The 18,682-nt window shown below is 43.9% G+C and overlaps 1 protein-coding gene across 15 annotated transcripts in view; it reads right to left on the reverse strand.

The window, feature by feature from the left end:
- The window catches only part of HUWE1 (HECT, UBA and WWE domain containing 1, E3 ubiquitin protein ligase), a 150,042-nt gene that overhangs the window by 17,999 nt on the left and 113,361 nt on the right, over positions 1–18,682 (reverse strand). For 13 of the 15 annotated variants that reach the window (XM_015568292.1, XM_015568280.1, XM_015568295.1 and 10 more), the window contains 14 exons: positions 16,084–16,295; positions 15,499–15,681; positions 11,582–11,754; positions 11,086–11,234; positions 10,268–10,343; positions 9,341–9,439; positions 8,637–8,770; positions 8,282–8,450; positions 6,648–6,876; positions 5,855–6,033; positions 5,267–5,356; positions 4,947–5,101; positions 2,449–2,494; positions 718–1,005 (listed from right to left, as the gene is read on the reverse strand). In XM_015568292.1, coding sequence (XP_015423778.1) covers positions 718–1,005; positions 2,449–2,494; positions 4,947–5,101; positions 5,267–5,356; positions 5,855–6,033; positions 6,648–6,876; positions 8,282–8,450; positions 8,637–8,770; positions 9,341–9,439; positions 10,268–10,343; positions 11,086–11,234; positions 11,582–11,754; positions 15,499–15,681; positions 16,084–16,295 — 2,182 coding nt within the window. The remainder of the gene's footprint in view (positions 1–717; positions 1,006–2,448; positions 2,495–4,946; positions 5,102–5,266; positions 5,357–5,854; positions 6,034–6,647; positions 6,877–8,281; positions 8,451–8,636; positions 8,771–9,340; positions 9,440–10,267; positions 10,344–11,085; positions 11,235–11,581; positions 11,755–15,498; positions 15,682–16,083; positions 16,296–18,682) is intronic. The other 2 variants (XM_015568326.1, XM_015568328.1) reach the window with 2 other exon arrangements.

An 18,682-nucleotide genomic window follows, 5' to 3' on the forward strand; every position in this document is an offset into this window, starting at 1 on the left:
GAAACATCTTTCCTAGGCACCCCAGGTCAGGGATCCTGTCACTTGCAGATTTTCCCACAGGCACTATATGTACATGCATATTAGTTCTATTTATCTCAACAAACAAGGTTTTTTGAAGGAAAAAAAACCCTATATCTTAAGGCTTTTCCAGAGCACATCACAGACAGCATAGTACAGAGCAGCGATGGCAAACAGGTTTCAATTTACCCTGTTGGAACTCTGCTGAGAATTTTGAGGCCCCATTTCACACCAATAGGAAACAGTGCCATGAGATAAATTATGTCTGCCAGGATAGGAGAGCTATACGTGTGGGGTTATGTGCTTGCCATCCCTAGAACTATAGAACGAGAGCAAGCTTTAGTCACACAGATCTGAGTTTTAATCTCACCTCAACTACTTACTGACCTTGGGCTAATTATTTCACTTCTAAGTTTCAGTTTATTCACAAAAAATAACACCATCTACTTTGGAGGGTTATTTTAAAAGAAGTTAAATAATAAGCCCAGCATGATAGCCTAGGAACAGAGTGATCACTTGATGACACAGACAAGAAATCTTAACTTTAGCTAAGAAAGCTAATGTGCAAGCTAAGATTCTACTATTTGAGGACTTGAGTTTTTACTATTTCTCTAAAGTAAGAGAGGAAAGAGAAACTACAAAGATATCTATTTTCTCCTCCTGAACTACCCCCCCTCAAAACCTTGAAACTGTACTCACTTATAGTGGGAGCTGGAGATAACTCCATCTGAGTCGTTTCTCCTTCTCCACTTGGCCTTGTAGTCCCCAACTCCACTGGCTCTACAGGCATCAATAGCTGTGTAGAGTTTCCACCTTCTCCAGTTGGGGATTGCAGCTCTTGAGCAATCTCTCCCAAAGCTGGTGGAGCTGGGAGTGTTGGTTGCTGTTGTGAAGGCTGTAAAGTGACATGGGCCTCCTTGGACTCAGATGTAGCTGCATCAGTTGAAGATGGGGTTGTTGGGTAGCTGTCAGGCATAGAAGTCCCATCTTTCTCGGAAAGAATGACAATAGGTGTGTTAAAAGGCAATCAGACAAGAACCTGGGGAGCCACTCAATCAGCACATGTGGCTTGACAAGTATCCCACCCAGCCAGTGATGCAGAATTCCCCCCAACCACCAAGTACTTCTAGGAATAGCCTGTGGCTGATCTGGTATACCCAGGATAAGGGCTAAGGCACAGCGCTATCTTAGTCCCAAGAATTGCAGATCCCTTTGTAGAACCTAAAAATTAAATACTTTCTGTGCCCCAGAAGGGGAAAAAGTTCAAGTCACTTTATATTTGCTCCACTCTAAATATCACCTGCCCCCTTCGACCACTCCTTTCTTCTAGTCCTGATTATCCAAGGAACATCTGTAATTCTGTCTGATGAAGCAACTGTGCCAAGACTAAGTGTGAATATGCCACACACCAGGGAAAGTAGTAAGTTGTATAGTTATCTTCTATTGGGGCCTTAAATCCCTACCCCACACAACAATACAACTTACTACCTCACCCCGGCATGAGCAGAATCCTCTAGCAAGGGTAGTAGGCAAGAGATTATATTATTGGATGACAGACCCTTTCAAAGATCTCTTGCTAAATTAAGGGCACCAGGACACCTACCCTCTTTCACTGCTTTTAAAAAGACTGTGTAGACTTTGGTACAATCATGTCCCAACTCAAGTGCCAAAGGAGATAGAAGGTATAGGGAAGCAGTTCTGAGGAAATAGGGGTGGGGAGACATATAATACCACATGGATCTATCAGACTCACAAAATAGCTACTGACATTAAGATTAGGAGCAACAGAAAGCATATAATAGTAATACCATTTAGCCCACAAAACTATTTTCCCCAATGGCAGGTTACTCAAGATAATGTTCCTAGACTTTTAGACTCCACAGATGGATAAAATTTACGTAGAAAGCGAAAAGTAAAAAGAGACTAACATAGGGTTACCGACTTTTAGTTGAGCTAAGAAAAAAAATCCCATAATATCATTTCATAAAAGTATTTCAATACCAAAGAACTAAGGACATAATCTCTATTAAAAATATATTCATTTAAAAGTTGGATAAATTCAGCTTCCTGAAAAACTCATTAAACCTCCCTTATTTTTTCATTTCCACTGAAGACTGGCATTTGGGAGCCATGGAGGTCACCAAAGGGGACAGGACACATGGCCTCACTACACATGCCAGAAGGCTACACAATATAATCAAAACGAGAAGCTGAACAGAGCACGTCGAAGGGGAAGTGTACCACCGTGGGAAAGACAGTAGACTGTATAGTTATCTCCAAGATGGGGTATGACCCTAAAACTATACAATCTACTACCTCATCCCACAGAGCACCAGAGTTCATCTTCAATCCTCCTGGGCCAGCTACTTGGAAGGGTCAGGAGAAAGAATCAACCAATTAGAAAGAAGAGGAAGAGGAAGGGAGAGTTACCTGAGAGGTTCTGTTCAGTGGAGTCATTTGTCTTAGATGCAGCACACTGTAAAGAGAAGGGACAGACCAATGTGGGACTCTGAAAACACATTAGAGCTCAACTGTAATAGCCACCCATCCCCCTCCCCACACACATATGCCATCTATGAGTTCAATGGCCTGAATGGAAGATGAGTACTTAAGTGTGCAAATACATCTCCAATTTCTCAAATACATACTCATGTTCAAGGATGGTTTGGGAATAAGTGGGAAACTGCCAGGTGGCTGACTAAAGAATGAGAAAGATAATAAAAACCATTTTAGAGCTGGGCTGGATGTAGGACATGACCTGAACACAATCATGAAACCAGCAAGAACTTCTCAAAGTTTTATCTTTATGTATTTTCCTTCCCTGTGCTCATTTTGACCACTTCAGCTTTTTCCATTACATGCCAGGCCTGCTCATTTTCTATCCCTTTTTATGTGTTTAAAACAATATTACTGTTTACTAGAGGCCTGGTGCACAAAAATTTGTGCACTCGGTGGGGGTGGGGTCCCCTCAGCCTGGCCTGTGCCCTCTCGCAGTCTGGGACCCCTCAGGGGATGTCCGCCTGCTGGCTTAGGCCCACTCCCAGGGGGAATGGGCCTAAGATGGCAGTCAGACATCTCTCTGGCAGCCTGGCAGCCCTCGGGGGATGTCCACTTGCCAGCAGGGAGCAGGCCTAAACTGCAGTCAGACATCCTTAGCACTCTTGAGGAGGTGGGAGAGGCTCTGCCACCCCCGCTGTACTGTCAGCCTGGCTTGTGGCTGAGCAGAGCTCCCCCTGTGGGAGCGCACTGACCACCAGGGGGCAGCTCCTGCATTGAGCGTCTGCTGCATTAAGTGTCTGCCCCCTGGTGATCGGTGCGCATCACAGTGACCAGTCATTCTGTATTAGGGTCCATATGCATATTACCCTTTTATTATATAGGAAGGAGGATAGAGGCCTGGTGCACGGGTGGGGGCCGGCTGGTTTGCCCTGAAGGGTATCCCGGATCACGGTGGGGGGTCCCGCTGGGGTGCCTGGCCAGCCTGGGTGAGGGGCTGAGGACCGTTTTGAGGCTGGTCACGCCCGCGGGCTGGAAGCAGGTACCTGGGATTTATTTAACTTCTATAATTGAAACTTTGTAGCCTTAAGCGAAGCCCAGGTCGGGTTGCCCCTGGCAACTGAGGCTCTCAGCCCCTCTTTGAGTGGAGGCCACGCCCGTGGGAAGCAGGTATCTGGGATTTATTTATCTTCTATAATTGAAACTTTGTAGCCTTGAGTGGAGCTCAGGGCTGGCCAGGGCAGGCGGGAAGCTTGGCTTCCTCCATCGTCTCGGGCAACGCAAGCCTCCTGCTCGCTCCAGGTCCGTGGCCGCAGCCATCTTTGTGACGGACTGACGGAGTGAGGAGTGATGGTTAATGTGCATATTACTCTTTTATTAGATAGGATTAGGTAAAAGTCCTATATAAATGTATTTCTTAGTAAAAGCTCATCAAAACTGAACATTACAATATCCTTCTTTTTAATCCATCAGATACCTTAACTGCTGAATAGGGTATAATAAAGTGTTTCACTGAAGTCTTTTAATATCTACTAGAGGCCCAATGCATGAAATTTGTGCAGGGGGAGGCCCTCAGCCTGGCCTGTGCCCTCTTGCAATCTGGGACCCCTTGGGGGATGTCCAACTGCCAGTTTAGGCCTGATCCTAACCACCTGCCTGTTTGGTTCTTAATGCTTGGCTCCCGCCACCACTGCTGTGCTTGCCAGCCGTGGGAGCGCACTGACCACCAGGGGGCAGCTACTGCATTAAGCATCTGACCCCTGGTGGTAAATGCATGTCATAGCGACCAGTGGCTCTGGTTGTTCCACTGTAATCTTCACTGGGCTTTTATTATACAGATTAGCTTATAATTCATGTATTTTAAAGCTACACTGTTGGAGGTTCCAGAAATTTCAGAAAAAGGTAGGTAGCTAGCTTCTTTCTAAACCAAAATCATGGTGGAGATTTTAAGCCCTAGAAAATGACATGTGGTGATGGGGTTCAGGGTAAAAACATTTTCTCTGCTCTGAAGCCTAAGCAGATGAAAGAATGGGGTTATCTGGTAAGCCACCCCCCTGCCCTGACACTTTGTAAGGCTATCTACTGAGACAAATGGAACTGAACCATCAAGAGCATGGTCACAGTAAAGGTCATTCTTTTTGCCCAGTTGCAGTCACTGAAGGTAGGGACTATATAGTGTGACTGCTGAGTCAGGAGCTGCTTTGGTTCTGACTCGTTTCCTCCAGCAAGACATTGGAGAAATTATTTCCCCTCTGGGTTTGAATTCTCCCTCCTCCCCCAAAACGATGTGAATGTATAGCAAATTCTCAGTTTCAATGTGAACATCCAAGGATTCTTCAATGAATCTTGGTGCCATGTATATGTCAAAATCATAGAAAGTTAAGGCAGACAGACACAGTCAAAGATGAATGTCCCCAGCCCTTAAGAATCACCTGTGCATTCTGATCCCTGTTCTCCTTATCTTCTTTGCCTTTGTCAGTTATTTTTGTTTCTTCCTCAGCTAGTTGTTTCCTCCGTTTTTCTCGCCTTTCTTCCAGCTCCTCATCCCTCAGGAATTCCAGGTGATTAACAATGGGCACTTTAACAACTGGATCAAAGAAGCAAAGATCAGAGGCTACTCAGGGGAGGTGGAGGGAGGAACCAAAGAAGCAGAGCTTGTGGCCTCAGAGAACCAGGGAAACCACTTTCCATGTACTTGTTTCAGCACTGGAGGGCTCACTACTGCCCTGATAACTAAGCTGTCACCACACACCTGAAACACAGTCGTGCATACTTTCAGCATCGAGGACTTTACATTCCTCTGTCCAGCGGGTCAGGGCTGTGGGGATGCTGGACAGGGTCCCTGTAGAAGAACAAAGGAGAATGAGAATCTTGGCCTTGTCATGTGCCGACTAAACAATCACAGTATTTTCCTAACAGGATCCAGTGTCTGTCACAAGGACTGGCACATCATAAGTACCAGAGATGATAAAGTTTTTATAGCCCAGCCAGCATGGCTCAGGGGTTGAGCATCGGCCTATGAACTAGGAGGTCACAGTTGGATTCCTGGTCAGGGCACATACCTGGGTTGAGGGCTCAATCCCCAGTATGAGATGTGCAGGAGACAGAATCATCAATGAAGAGAATCATTGATCGGCTATCTCTCTCTCCCTCTCCCTTCCTCTCTGAAATCAATAATAATATATTTAGAAAAATAAAATGTTTATTGCTTTGGCTAAGTCATTGAGTGGTTCTGGCTTCTATTATAAAATGGGGCTTTTCGAGACAGGGCAGATACTGTGCTGCTTTCCCTCAGCAGAGAAAAAGTAGAATCTGATAAAAATGCATCACACAAACTTGCCTGCTTGGCTGGTAGCTGTGCTCTGGTCATGGAAAAAGTCATCCAGCAGTTCGTCGTCAGACCTGGCAATAATGTGGACGTCATCATTGCCCACCAGGAGGCGGGCCCGGCCCCGGCTTTGTAAGGGAAGGCTGCTGCTCAGCTGAAGGATGTCAGCGGCAGCAGAGGGACCAAGTAACCTGTAGGGTGATGGTGGAATGCCATGGTCACTGTACATCGGGGCCCTTCAACTTATTACTGTGCGACCCTTTCTGCATCCTCTCGAAATGCGTAGCACTATTACGAACCGATCACACAACAAATAAGTTGAAGTTACTTTTGTGTAACTACTCCACCAGTTTGTGAACTTTACTCAGGCTGAGGTTGCATATTAGTCCACAGTTCCTGGCACAAGGTGAGTGTCACTGATAATGCCTCCCTTGCACACTCACTGTAGTTTGTACAATGACCATTAAGGTATCTATAGCCCTTTCTTTCATTTCTAAAACTACTTAAAAGTAACTTCAGAAGTGAAAGAAACACTAAACCTTAGGGCACGAATCATGTTCTGTCTGTATCTAAAGTGTTAAGTGCTTGGTATATGAGATGCTTAATGATTGCTTAGTGAATACACCAAAAGCAAAAGAACATGTTATACCATTTGGCATTCCCTAAAAGGCTGCACATATAGTTTACAAGGAAATGGGACAAATATGTTATCGGTGTGTGTGATGAGAGCATTAAGTGACGAACTGCTCCCTCCAGGTTAAGACAATGCTGAAGCCCAGTGAGCCCAACAACCTTTGTAACTCACCTCTGGAGTATGAGAGGAGGGTTGGGCTGGCGATTCCCAGGGTAGTGAACATGAATGGTGTGACCTGTATTGGCTGTCAGCTGCCTTAGGGTCCTTTGACTGCGCCCGATGCCCTGGGTGAGACGTGTCGTAGAGGAGCCACTTCCCAATGTCAGGGAACTGTGGTCTGCATGGCGTACCATCAGTGGGTGGGTGGTAGGGATATTTCCTGGGGATGGGGGGATGTCTGCTGCAAGGACAATATGCAAGGTGTCAGTGCCAAAAAAATTTCCTTCCGTGATTGTTCAAGCAGAACCATGTCTCCTGGGCCTTACTTCCTCACACGGAAACCTGAGCTTTGTCCTTTCTCCCTCATTCCCACAACTCATCTATGATCACTGACACTACCATAGCTTATGCCACCATTTCTCACCTAAATACTACAACAGCCTCCTAAGTAGTACCTTCTCCCAATCCATTCTCCACACTATAGCCACAGTGATGCTTCCAGGCCCCTCAGCAACATGCTGCATCTGCCACTTCGAAGAGTCCTCTCCCTCGTCTTCACCTGTTCTCTTGTTTTTGGCTTAGATATCACTTCTTCTGACTCTACAGATTGGCTTACTAACCATTTACTCTGTGCTTTCTCACCATACTACAATATAGTTCCTGCTTATTTATAATTCCTAATAGACCATAAGCTCCTATGAGGGAAAAGGGCTGTTTTCTTTGCACTCCTCAAGTATTTGTTCCATTTGTTGAATAAACAAAGGCTCAACGTAAGGAAGATCGATGCAAATCACAAAAATGCAAAGAAAATCACAGAATAAAAGGTATCGTGAAAACCATGTAATCTAACCCATTTCCCCCCTTTTCAAACTTTTCATTTATAGGCGACAAACAGGCTCAAAGAGGGAAGAGCAAATCACAAAAATGCAAAGAAAATCACAGAATAAAAGGTATCTTGAAAATCATGTAATCCAACCCCTTTTTTTTTTCCTTTTCAAACTTTTCATTTACAGGCGACAAACTGAGGCTCAAAGAGGTAAGAGACTACTTGGCCAAGACAACCCACCAGAACAGTCTTTTCTGCTATATCATGCTTGTGATTTAGGATTAAGAGCTGCCTTCTCAAGACAGGTTGATTTTAAGAGCTCGATGCTAAAAGGGAACTGTGACATTGATGGGGGAGGAGGGAAGAGATTCACTCTCTCCTCCGAAAAGATGCATCTTTGATGAACAAAGTGAATGTGCTCAAATCTACTCCCCAATGCCAAGCTCAAAGGCGTCCATACAAACTCTCAAGATCAGTGTTAGAAATAAAGACTATTGAATGCCTTGTTACTGTAGGGTGCCTGACGCAGTAAGCCTTGGTATCCCATTTTTTATAAAATTCAAGCAAATCAAGTCATCCAGGCTCTAAATTAGCTGCCTGTTTACTGAGGTGGAGAGAACAAGAGCCTCTTACTATTCTTTCTGCTAAGCATACACTTATTGAGAGAGATGGATTCAGATATCCCTTGCCCCAGAATGTTGGCATAGGAAAAGAAGTGCTATCAGATTCATAGCTGCTCTGCTTCAATCACTGTTTGGCTTACCCTAGAAAAGGGTATAAGAATCAAGAGATAAAACCCAACTGAGCCCCTGTATCTTACTAGCACTGGAGAACATGTTGTCAAACTCAATGATGAGATCATCCTCCCGGTCAAAGCGCTCAAATCGGACCAAGGGAGAAGCGTTCATATCAGGGTAATCCTCATCCAATTCCATTTCAGAGCCATCGTCGTCATCGTCTTCATCTCCCTCTTCACCTTCATCATCCTCCTTAAGGGGAAAATAGGAGATGGAGAATTGCTGGGGGTAAGGATTTTCTGAAGTCTGGTGTCATGGCCACATTTGCACATGAGGGAGGGAGGCGCTGAGGCTAGCCACCCAGGCTGTTGGTTTTCTCCAGCTCTGTGTTCCCATGGAAGAGGTTGTCTGAACCAACCCAACACAGTCCCCCCTCACCTGATCATCTTCCTCATCTTCCTCCTCCTCCTCCTCTTCATCCTGACTATCATCCTCATCCTCGTTACTGCCACTGCTGTCCTCTTCCTGAGTGTGCTCCTCCTCATCCTCAGGGTCCAGGATATTCATGGAATCTAAAACAAAGGGAGCACATTGGAGGACTATACTGAGTAGCTAGAAAACAGGCTACTGTGCAGGCCAGCAGATTGAGTGGGAAGGCGATGTGGTATCTGACTCTAGGAGAGGAAGAACCAGATCTGGGGTGATATACAGACTAAGTGAGCCAGCCCTGATTGCCTGAAAAGTGCTACTCAATGCATCAAACGCTGAGCAGGGTGGCTGAATGTGGAGGTTTGAAGAGCCATGGTCTAGGACTTGGCCAAGCCTGCTGGTGCCCCCTTGCCTTTCCAGCCCTACTTTGCTACTGACTGCATCCTATTGGTAAGAGGGAATCAGGAGCGATGATAGCAGGTAGGTGAGAAGAAAGCGAACCAAGTAAGAAGTGACAAACTTTTGGGCAAGCAGTAGTAACATGTTATTTGAAAAACTGGCTGAGGATAAAGTGGATGGTGTATGTCAGCGCATGCAGACAGATGCTTCCTTATTCTGCATATTTGGGCAGCTGCCTCCAGGAAAACCCTAGTGTAATATCTGTCAGACGTGCAGGGCAAGAAGGGAGGCCTTTCCGGCCTCGGCACTCTCACCTTCTCGGTTGGCCTGCAAGGTGGAAGCTTGGCTGAGGTTGGAAGGAGCTTCATCCATCAGCACGTCCTCTTGTGATTCATCCTCTCCACTTCTGCTCACTGAAGGTTACAGAGCAGAGCCTTCACTGAACAACAGAGGACTCCCCTTTCCAGATTGGGTGTGCCTAAAGTAGCTATGTACACCCAGCAGACATCCTTTTTTTTTTGGATGAGGGAGAAGACCTAGGTTCTCTTGCTTTTGACTATCTACGTGAGCTTGGCCAGTCACTTTACCAGTCTGAGTCTCAGTTTCCTCATCTGTAAAATGGGATGATCACATCTGCCTTGCCAATTCCACTAATTGTAAAACCACAGAGGATAACGGGTGTGAAAAAGCCTTGTCAAATTTAAAAATACTTGTCTACTTCCACTATTCATCTGATTTCTTTCATCAATAAAATAAAAAAAGTAACACATACACCCTTGGAGCCAGGTGACAGTAGGGTACTTAGCCGTTTTCCCTCTCAGTGGTAAAAAGGGCTACCCTTAGGGAATGATCATTTTTTGTTACACTACTGAGACTCAGAGGCAGAAAGCCCCTGAATTTTGCTGAAGAACTGAAAGGAAAGCACTTTCTCACCCTACAGCCTTTATAGCCTACTCTAGGCTTCCATGAATAATAAACACTCTTAATGTGCCTGATGTATCATCTATACTGTTGGCCACCCCCACCACCTCCCCCACATAGGCAACACTTCAGACCCACCACAGGTCTGTTGATGGATTGTGAATTTTTCAATTGTAAGACAGTCAACGTCAAGACAAGCAGCAATCTAGGCTGGCTATGAGCCCTTAGGCAGAGCTGAGCAAGCAGATGATGAGAAAAAGGGTCCTCCCAAGAGAGACTGAGGCAAAGGAAGAGGCTTTACTCAGTTCTGGGGCTCTCACCTATAATTGTACTGTTCCCAGATCCGCCATCCCTCTCAAGCAACTCATCTATCAGGTCCTCCAGCTCATTCTCAACCTGGAGAGAAATAGAACATATATAGATGCACACAAGTCTATCATTGTGCTAGCACTGAAACCCTAAAAAAAAAAAGCCAGCAAGGGAGCATGTATTTCTAGGATAATGTATGACAGAGGTGTTATATAAATACCACACACTTGGTGGTGCTAAGAGCACAGAAACTACCACGTACTGCCAATCCACACTCAGAATGTCCTTCAAATGGATCCATCCCAGCGATCTGAGACCAGGTTAGTCTTTATACTGTCCAGGAATACATGCAGATCTCCTTAGAACTAGCAGCTTAGGACTGTAGGCCCGATTTCTTACCACTGCTACCAGCTCCAGAAATTACAATGCTTTCTTTAGGGTTGTTATAAGACTATTGTTTGAATACCTCAGTGAGAGCTGGTGCTATAGGAATGGCAGTAATGTTAAGGAGCTTCCATTAATACCAGAGCCAAATAAATCAAAGACCCTGGGTCCAAAAGCCAGCTCTCTACATCAACATTTCACCTGTGCCGAAGTTTTCTTGTTGGGATTGATTCCATATCATAGTACATAGCATCCTGCCCTCCCCCACCCATCATTTAATACAATCCAAATACATTTACTGAGCATCTACTAAGTATATCATCTGTGCTCCTTTACAAAGCAGACAGCATTGCGGCAAGGATCTAAAGTACTCACCCACCCACATCACTTGGGGGTTTTGGTTCAGCGCCGCAAAAGGGGTATGGTGGGTGATCTGCCTCCCTACCTGCATCTCTTGTGAACTGAGCACCTCAGGCTGCCCAGCAATCACCACTGAGTCGGTTTCAGCCTCCCCATCCATGATATCCCCATCTGCCACCTCTGTCTGAGTGACATCATGATCCTCCTCCTGCACTTCTGCTTCCCCAGGCTCGCCTGAAACAATCAACCAACCAGCAAAATAATCAAAGGGTGCCTATGTGCAAGGCACCACGAGGCAAGCGTGAAGACAGTAAGGTCCCTTCCCTGGGCAAGTTTACAAGTTCTCAGAGAATAAATGAATGGGTGACAAAGGAAAAGACAAGGCTACGTGTGAGGACAGCCAAATAAGGCTGCAATTTTAAGCAATTCTTTGTGGGGCACATTCCCACGCCACTATGACAGATCTCTGGAAGGCCAGCAAGTTCCCAGGGAAACAATACCAAGCCAGAACAGTTGTGATGCCCATAAAACAACTATGCCCACCCTGCCAGCACTCCAGTCCATTTGCTCCAATTCCCTACCTGGGTCCTGCTGGTTGCTATTGGAGTCCTGAGTAGCTCCTTGGGCATCCTGCTCAGCTTTGGTCTTGTTAGAAGCACTCTTGCTGCCAAAAAGACTACTGGGCTGGTTCACAATCCGGGAAAGTGTTTCCAAAGGCTTCAGAGCAGCATTGACTGTGTTGGCCATGTTGGGACTGGGATAAAGGAAGACACAGAGATGGAGTGAACACAGAAATCCATACTAAAAGGCAACAAGGCTCACCATAGTACAATTATCCCAAAAATGGGGCATGGAAGGTACAAGGCGAGCTTGGGACATACTGTTGTCCTAGAAGACACTTAAAAAAATTAATGAGGTCCTTACTACAGGCCAAATTTGAGATAATCTGAGCATCAAAAAGAATGATTGTACTTATAACACATTAATCATAAAAAGAACCTATAACAATGCCAGCTAATACAAAGGAATAAGAGAATCAGAAAATCATCATTTTGCAACCAGCAATGTAAATGATTTAGGCAAGGCTCACCAATGAATGCTAAAATTATTGAGTGAAAAATCTTCAGGGGAGCCCTAACTGGTTTGGCTCAGTGGATAGAGCGTCGGCCTGCGGAATCAAGGATCCCAGGTTCGATTCCAGCCAAGGGCATGTACCTTGGTTGCGGGCACATCCCCAGTGGGGAGTGTGCAGGAGGCAGCTGGTCGATGTTTCTCTCTTATCGATGTTTCTAACTCTCTATCCCTCTCCCTTCCTCTCTGTGAAAAATCAATAAAATATATTTTTAAAAATAAATACATAATAAATAAATAAAAATCTTCAGGGGAAAAAAGGGGTCATTTGTAATATTTTTAACAATAAAGATTAAAAAACACACCAAAGAAATGAGCTACAGCAAGTGACAATGAAGTAAACCTTTAAAAATCTTTAGGGCACAGGATATTCACATGATCTTCATGAGCTCAAAAGCATCACCTCACGGATAACTTATTGATACAATGATACAAAGGGAAAATGTAACCTTTAACTATGTGATCAAACTTAGCATCACCAATAATAGGACAAATTGGCATTACATGTCTCCTGATGTGACACACTGAGAAGAACAAATATCACCTACATACTACTCTTGCCAAAAAAGAAAAAAGGTTAGCTCAAATCTAACCATAAAGATGCAATTAGACAAATCCAGATTATGGGATCCTATATAATTAAGAGAGGAATATGCTAATTAGCTGTTACGCCCTGAGGTACAAGAGGGCTGCAGGGCTGTGGAGAGCTGCAGGAGGGGGCAGGGCAGCAAGCTATGAGGGGGGGAGGGGTAGCTATAGGAGGGCGGGGCAGGGGGCGGAGAGCTTACAGGAGGGTGGCAGCAACCTACTGGCTACAAGCAGGCAGCAGAGAGCTACAGGACAGGGCAGGGCAACAAGCAAGCAGGAGGCAGAGAGCTACAGAGAGGGCAGGGCAACAAGCTATGAGGAAGGTGGAGCAGAGAGCTATAGGAGGGTGGCAGCCTCCTACTGGCACAGGGATTCGTGCTCAGGGCTACTAGTATTACTATACAACATTTGGCCCTCTGGAACAGTCAAATTACCATAAAAAATAAAAAACAAAACAAAACAAGGAGCCTGTGACAACCAAATGTCAACTGAGTGATGCTCACTGGATCAAAATGCTCTCCTCTGGGCTATAAAGACATAACTGGAATAATTGGGGATGTCTGAATATGAAAAATACTAGAGGCCCAGTGTACAGATTTGTGCACTGGTGGGGACCCTCGGCCTGGCCTGCGGGGATCAGGCTGAAACCAGCTCTCCAATACCCCAAGGGCTCCCAGATTGTGAGAGGGCCCAGGCCAGACTGAGGGACCCCACCTGTGCATGAATCTGTGCACTGGGCCTCTAGTATGCATATAAGATCTTTGGTTAATCTCTTCCTGCCCTCCCCCCTCTTCCCTTCCCTCTGAGATTCATCAATCTGTTCCATGTTTCCATGCCTGTGGTTTCTGCTCCTGTGTCGAGTGTCTGCCCCCTGGTGGTCAGTGCACACAAAGCTACCAGTTGGCCAGTTGCTTAGGCTTTTATATATACAGATACTGAGTACTATCATATAAGGGAATCTTTGTTCTTAGGAGAACATGCTACAGTATTCAGAGGTTAAGGAACAAGTTGTTTGCATGAATTTCAAATGATTCACCTCCCATTCATCTCCTGAAAAGGGGATGGGAGGGGGTGATTAAAGAAAATAACTGGTTAGTCTAGGTCAGGATAACCAGACTTTCCCTTTTTAACTGGGGCTAAATCATAGAAAAATGCCTGCTAGTAATATAGAAGGAATGATAGAAATTAGAAAGCTGTCATTGATAGCCCCCAGAGAAATTAACTGGCGCATGCAAAGATTATCAACTGGCATTAAGAACATCAATTAAGTATATAGTTGATAGAGAACTAGATATTTGTATAGTGCCAAAGTAACAAGAACACAAAGATGTACACCATCTATGATATATACTAGCCAATAATGTGTCATGAACAACAGCAATAAAATAAAAGATTTAAAAAATGAATTAAGGCCCTAGCTCAGCCGTGGGCAAACTATGGCCTGCGGGCTGGATCCGGCCCGGTTGAAATGAATAAAACTATTGAAAAAAAGACCGTACCCTTTTATGTAATGATGTTTACTTTGAATTTATATTAGTTCACACAAACACGCCATCCATGCTTTTGTTCCGGCCCTCCGGTCCAGTTTAAGAGCCCACTGTGGCCCTCGAGTCAAAAAGTTTGCCCACCCCTGCCCTAGCTGGTTTGGCTCAGTGGATAGAGCATCAGCCTGCAAACTGAAGGGTCCCAGGTTCAATTCTGGCCAAGAGCACATGCCTGGGTTGTGGGCTCGATCCCCAGTAGGGGGCATGCAGGAGGCAGCCGATCAATGATTCTCTCTCATCATTCATCTTTCTATTTCTCTATTCCTTTCCCTTCCTCTCTAAAAGCAATAAAAATATATTTTAAAAAAATAAAATAAAAAATGAATTAAAAACCTTTGTTAGAATAGAGTTACAAGGGATACAACCAGATGTAATGTAAGGTCTATAACTGAATTCTGGTTTGGACAAAAATTTTGAATATAGATTTGGGCATTAGATAGGATAAAACTTTATTTACACAGAAAGGTAGATACTAAAAAAGAGCAACAAATAAACAAACAAAAACAGAACCAAAAAACAAACCCACCCCACCTAAGGTTTCACAATAGCATGTATAGTTTTATTTATGTATGTGAAGAAAACCACTGACAGGTATACAACAACAGTGGCATCTGGGTGGTAGGAATATGTCTATTTTCACTCATCTCTATTCTTATGATACACATATAATCTTATAATAAAAGGTTATTTTTACTTATTTTTTAAAAAATATTTTGAGACTTTTTTTTTTTACAAAATATATATATTTTATTGATTTTTTACAGAGAGGAAGGGAGAGGGATAGAGAGTTAGAAACATCAATGAGACAGAAACATCGATCAGCTGCCTCCTACACACTCCCTACTGGGGATGTGCCTGCAACCAAGGTACATGCCCTTGACCAGAATCGAACCCGGGACCCTTGAGTCCGTAGGCTGACCCTCTATCCACTGAGCCAAACTGGTTAGGGCGCAAAGGTTATTTTTAATTAAAGAGGGGAAGCTTGGGAAAAAATTTAGTGATACAGTCCAACTCTTGAGTTTCCAGTAAATGAGAAAACTAAGGCCTAAAAACAGAAAGTGCTGTGCTTAAAAGCCACAATACTAAGAACTCAGGTTCCCACCTACACCCAAACTTTTCCTATCACACTGGCTGTTCACTACTCAGCTGGCAAGAAAACATGAAATATTAGGCAAATGGAGAAGCAAGCCGCATGATTAAAGAGAGGGCAAAAGCCTTGGGCTTGGGAATTTTACCTGGACAGGTCCAGACTGTGAGGCACTCTGGCCAAGTCATTAACCAGTCCCTTCTTCAGGAAGAGTCGAATGATATTGTTCATGCCATTGTGCTGGGTCTTGGCTGTGGCACTGCTGTAGAAGCTGGATGTGGAGGGGCAGGACTCCATGATAGTACTGATAATACACATCACTGCCTGAAGCCTGGGAGAGAAGTTTGACATCTCTATCATGTGAATATAGTGTGTTCTTAGACCACATCTTCACTATCTTGCCTCAGATAACCCTCTGTGTTCTATTACTTCCTAAAAGTAACAACTAAACAGATGAGAACTTACTCCTTGGGCGTTAGCATTCTTCACTCTTTAAACGTAATTTAAAAAATAAGATTGAATAACCTGCTCTTGCTTAAAGAATGAAAATAGTCCTTTATTTTCTCTAAGTTGTTTACCCACCTACTCCAAATGTAATCAGTTTGAGAGAACCAGAGAATATACAGTGCTGCTATAAACAGAACTCTTGTTCAAATGCAAGAAATCCAGTGGGCCAAGAATGAAGTAAGGGGATGATACTGGTCACCAGCACTAGGTCAGGCATGAATTTTACCTGGCATGTTTCTCTGTACTCTCAGCCATAGCCAGTGCCCGTCCCAGGGCTGCTTTTACTTCATTCACAAGGGCCACCTGGGCATCTGTGCCACTCCCTGCAGCAGCCAGGCTTGCGAGGAATAGGCGGGCCAGGGCAGGTGTGTCCTTGTCTTCTGCATTCTGGGTATGTGGGAGGAGGTGGTCCAAGACAAAAGCTAGCACACTGCAGTCCTGAAAAGTCATTAAGCATGACATTTACTCACAAGCACAGTTATGCCATATCGTTTGTACACCAACAAGATACACTCACAGAGTTGATTCTTGAAGTCACCCAGCCAGATGAGAAAACCAGGCTTAAAGGTACAAGCTAAGTGAGTAGCAAATCCAGATTTTATGCTCCCAAGTCCCATTCACATCTTCATTTAGATGTTACTTGGCAGTTCTTAAAAACATTTTTATGTGTGATATTTAAATAGAACTGTTCTTAGCAAACCTGTAAGAGTTAATGCAATCCAATATTTTCCCCATCTAACAGATGGGCAATAAGAAGTCCAAAGAAATGTGACTTGCACAAAGAACTTAGTCAATGGCAAGGATTCAAATCTTGATTCCTAATTGAGTGCTATAATCCTTTCAGTATTCAATTAAATTACAATATTACCGACATCTACAATGTGCCCAGAACCCTGGGCTAGAAATTGGCAGGATCTGAATGAGAAATGGCACAATCATAGATATGAATATGCAAAAACACTTAATGCAGGGTTACTTAAAATAGCAAAAAAGGCCCAACAACAGGGAAGAAAATAGAATTAGACCTTTCCCTCTAACAATGATGTATCCCCCAATATTTCCTTATCTTAAAAAGAAAACTTAGTTCTGCTGTCATTCAAGCAGATTGGATTTGGATTAAAATGCAGATGATTTTGGGACCAGATAAGATGATTGCCACACAACTAAATATACTAAATGCTACTAAATTGTACACTTTAAAATGCTTAATTTCATATGAATTTTACCTCATTAAAAATGCAGCGAAGAATTCTAGAGTCTGGAAAATTAGATAAGGTGGCCTTGTTAAGATACCTATTAGAATTTAAAAAATTTCCTGTGACTAAAAAGTTAAACCGTTTTCTGAATAAAAGTGTAAATAATTTTGTGACATTATTAATAAAAACTGGAAAAAAACTTTATAATTTGGGAAAGCAATGAATTCGACTAAAAAGGATTTGGAATCAGACCTAGGTTTCAGTTCTAGTCCTGCTACTCTGAAGTGTGACCTTAGGCAAGTTAATGACCTCTCTGAACCTTCTCTCTTCTCTATTAAGGGGAGCAAGACCAACAACCTTTCAGTGCTGATAAGAGGATTATCAGTAACACTAGAGGCCCGGTGCATGACATTCGTGCACTGGTGGGTGTGTGGGGGTGTCCCTCAGCCCGGCCTGCCCCCTCTCCAATCTGGGAGCTCTCAGGGGAGCTCTCTCCAATCCGGGAGTTTCTGTCTGTCTTTGCAATCATATGAGCAAATTGTCTGAGACCCCAACTCAGTTTGGTTTGTTGCTCACAGAATAATAGAGGCATTTCCCACCCCCTTTGCTTCATTGGTGGAGATTTCCTGGAAGTTTTAGGATATCTTCCCTTTAATTTTTCCTAGACGCTCTGATTTTACTTACATCTCTCACCTTTGCTTTCCCTCCATCCCCCACCACAACAGTAACTTGCTCCAGGCTCACTTCAGTGATTCTCAACCTTCCTAATGCAATAATTTTATGGTTGGGGGTCACCACAACATGAGGAACTGTATTAAAGGGTCGTGGTATTAGAAAGGTTGAGAACCATTGCTAGTGTCTAGGAGATATGTCTACCACCAGAACTATGATTCCCAGCATTCCTGGTGCTCCCCACGATCTTGGTTTTCCCTTCCTGCTTTGTCTCTGTCCCATGGCCTCCCACTCTGCCAAGTCCTCAAAGCTGCCAGCTCTCCCTCTCTGCCCTCTGTCTGGGGTTTGGGGAGCCAAGTTCCCAAGCAGCTCCACTCTCTGCCCGGTGGCTTGCGGGGAGCAACTGAGGGAGCCATGTCCTCCCAAGCCATCAGCTCTCCCACTCTGTTCTCCACCTGGCGCCTGTGTATGCAAATTAACCCACCATCCTTGACAGGTTAATTTGCATGCTTGCCCCTGATTGGCTGGTGAGCATAGCAGAGGGACAGTCAATTTACATATTTCTCTTGTATTAGATAGGATTTGTAAAGCACCTATGAGTACCCAGTACCACTGGGTTACTTGGAATATATTAAGCAGATACTTAATAAATTTGCAGCTTTTTGCACAAATAATGCTATTATAAATTATAACTACAACTTGCATAAATGAGTAAAAACTTTGAAATAAATGCCATGTATATTTAACACATATATTCCATAAAGAACTCATATACAAAATATATAAAAAATTAAATAGAAAACAAGAAGACTTAAACACTTCATATCCAAATGGCCAATAAAGACAGGGAAATTTTAATGATAATGCAATACCATCACAAACACACTAGAATGGTTAAAATAAATAACAATAAATAGGAAAAATACCGAGTAATGGCAATCTGAACTCCCACACATA

This window comes from Myotis davidii, unplaced genomic scaffold (assembly GCF_000327345.1).
Source record: "Myotis davidii unplaced genomic scaffold, ASM32734v1 scaffold1773, whole genome shotgun sequence".
NCBI classification, from domain to species: domain Eukaryota; kingdom Metazoa; phylum Chordata; class Mammalia; order Chiroptera; family Vespertilionidae; genus Myotis; species Myotis davidii.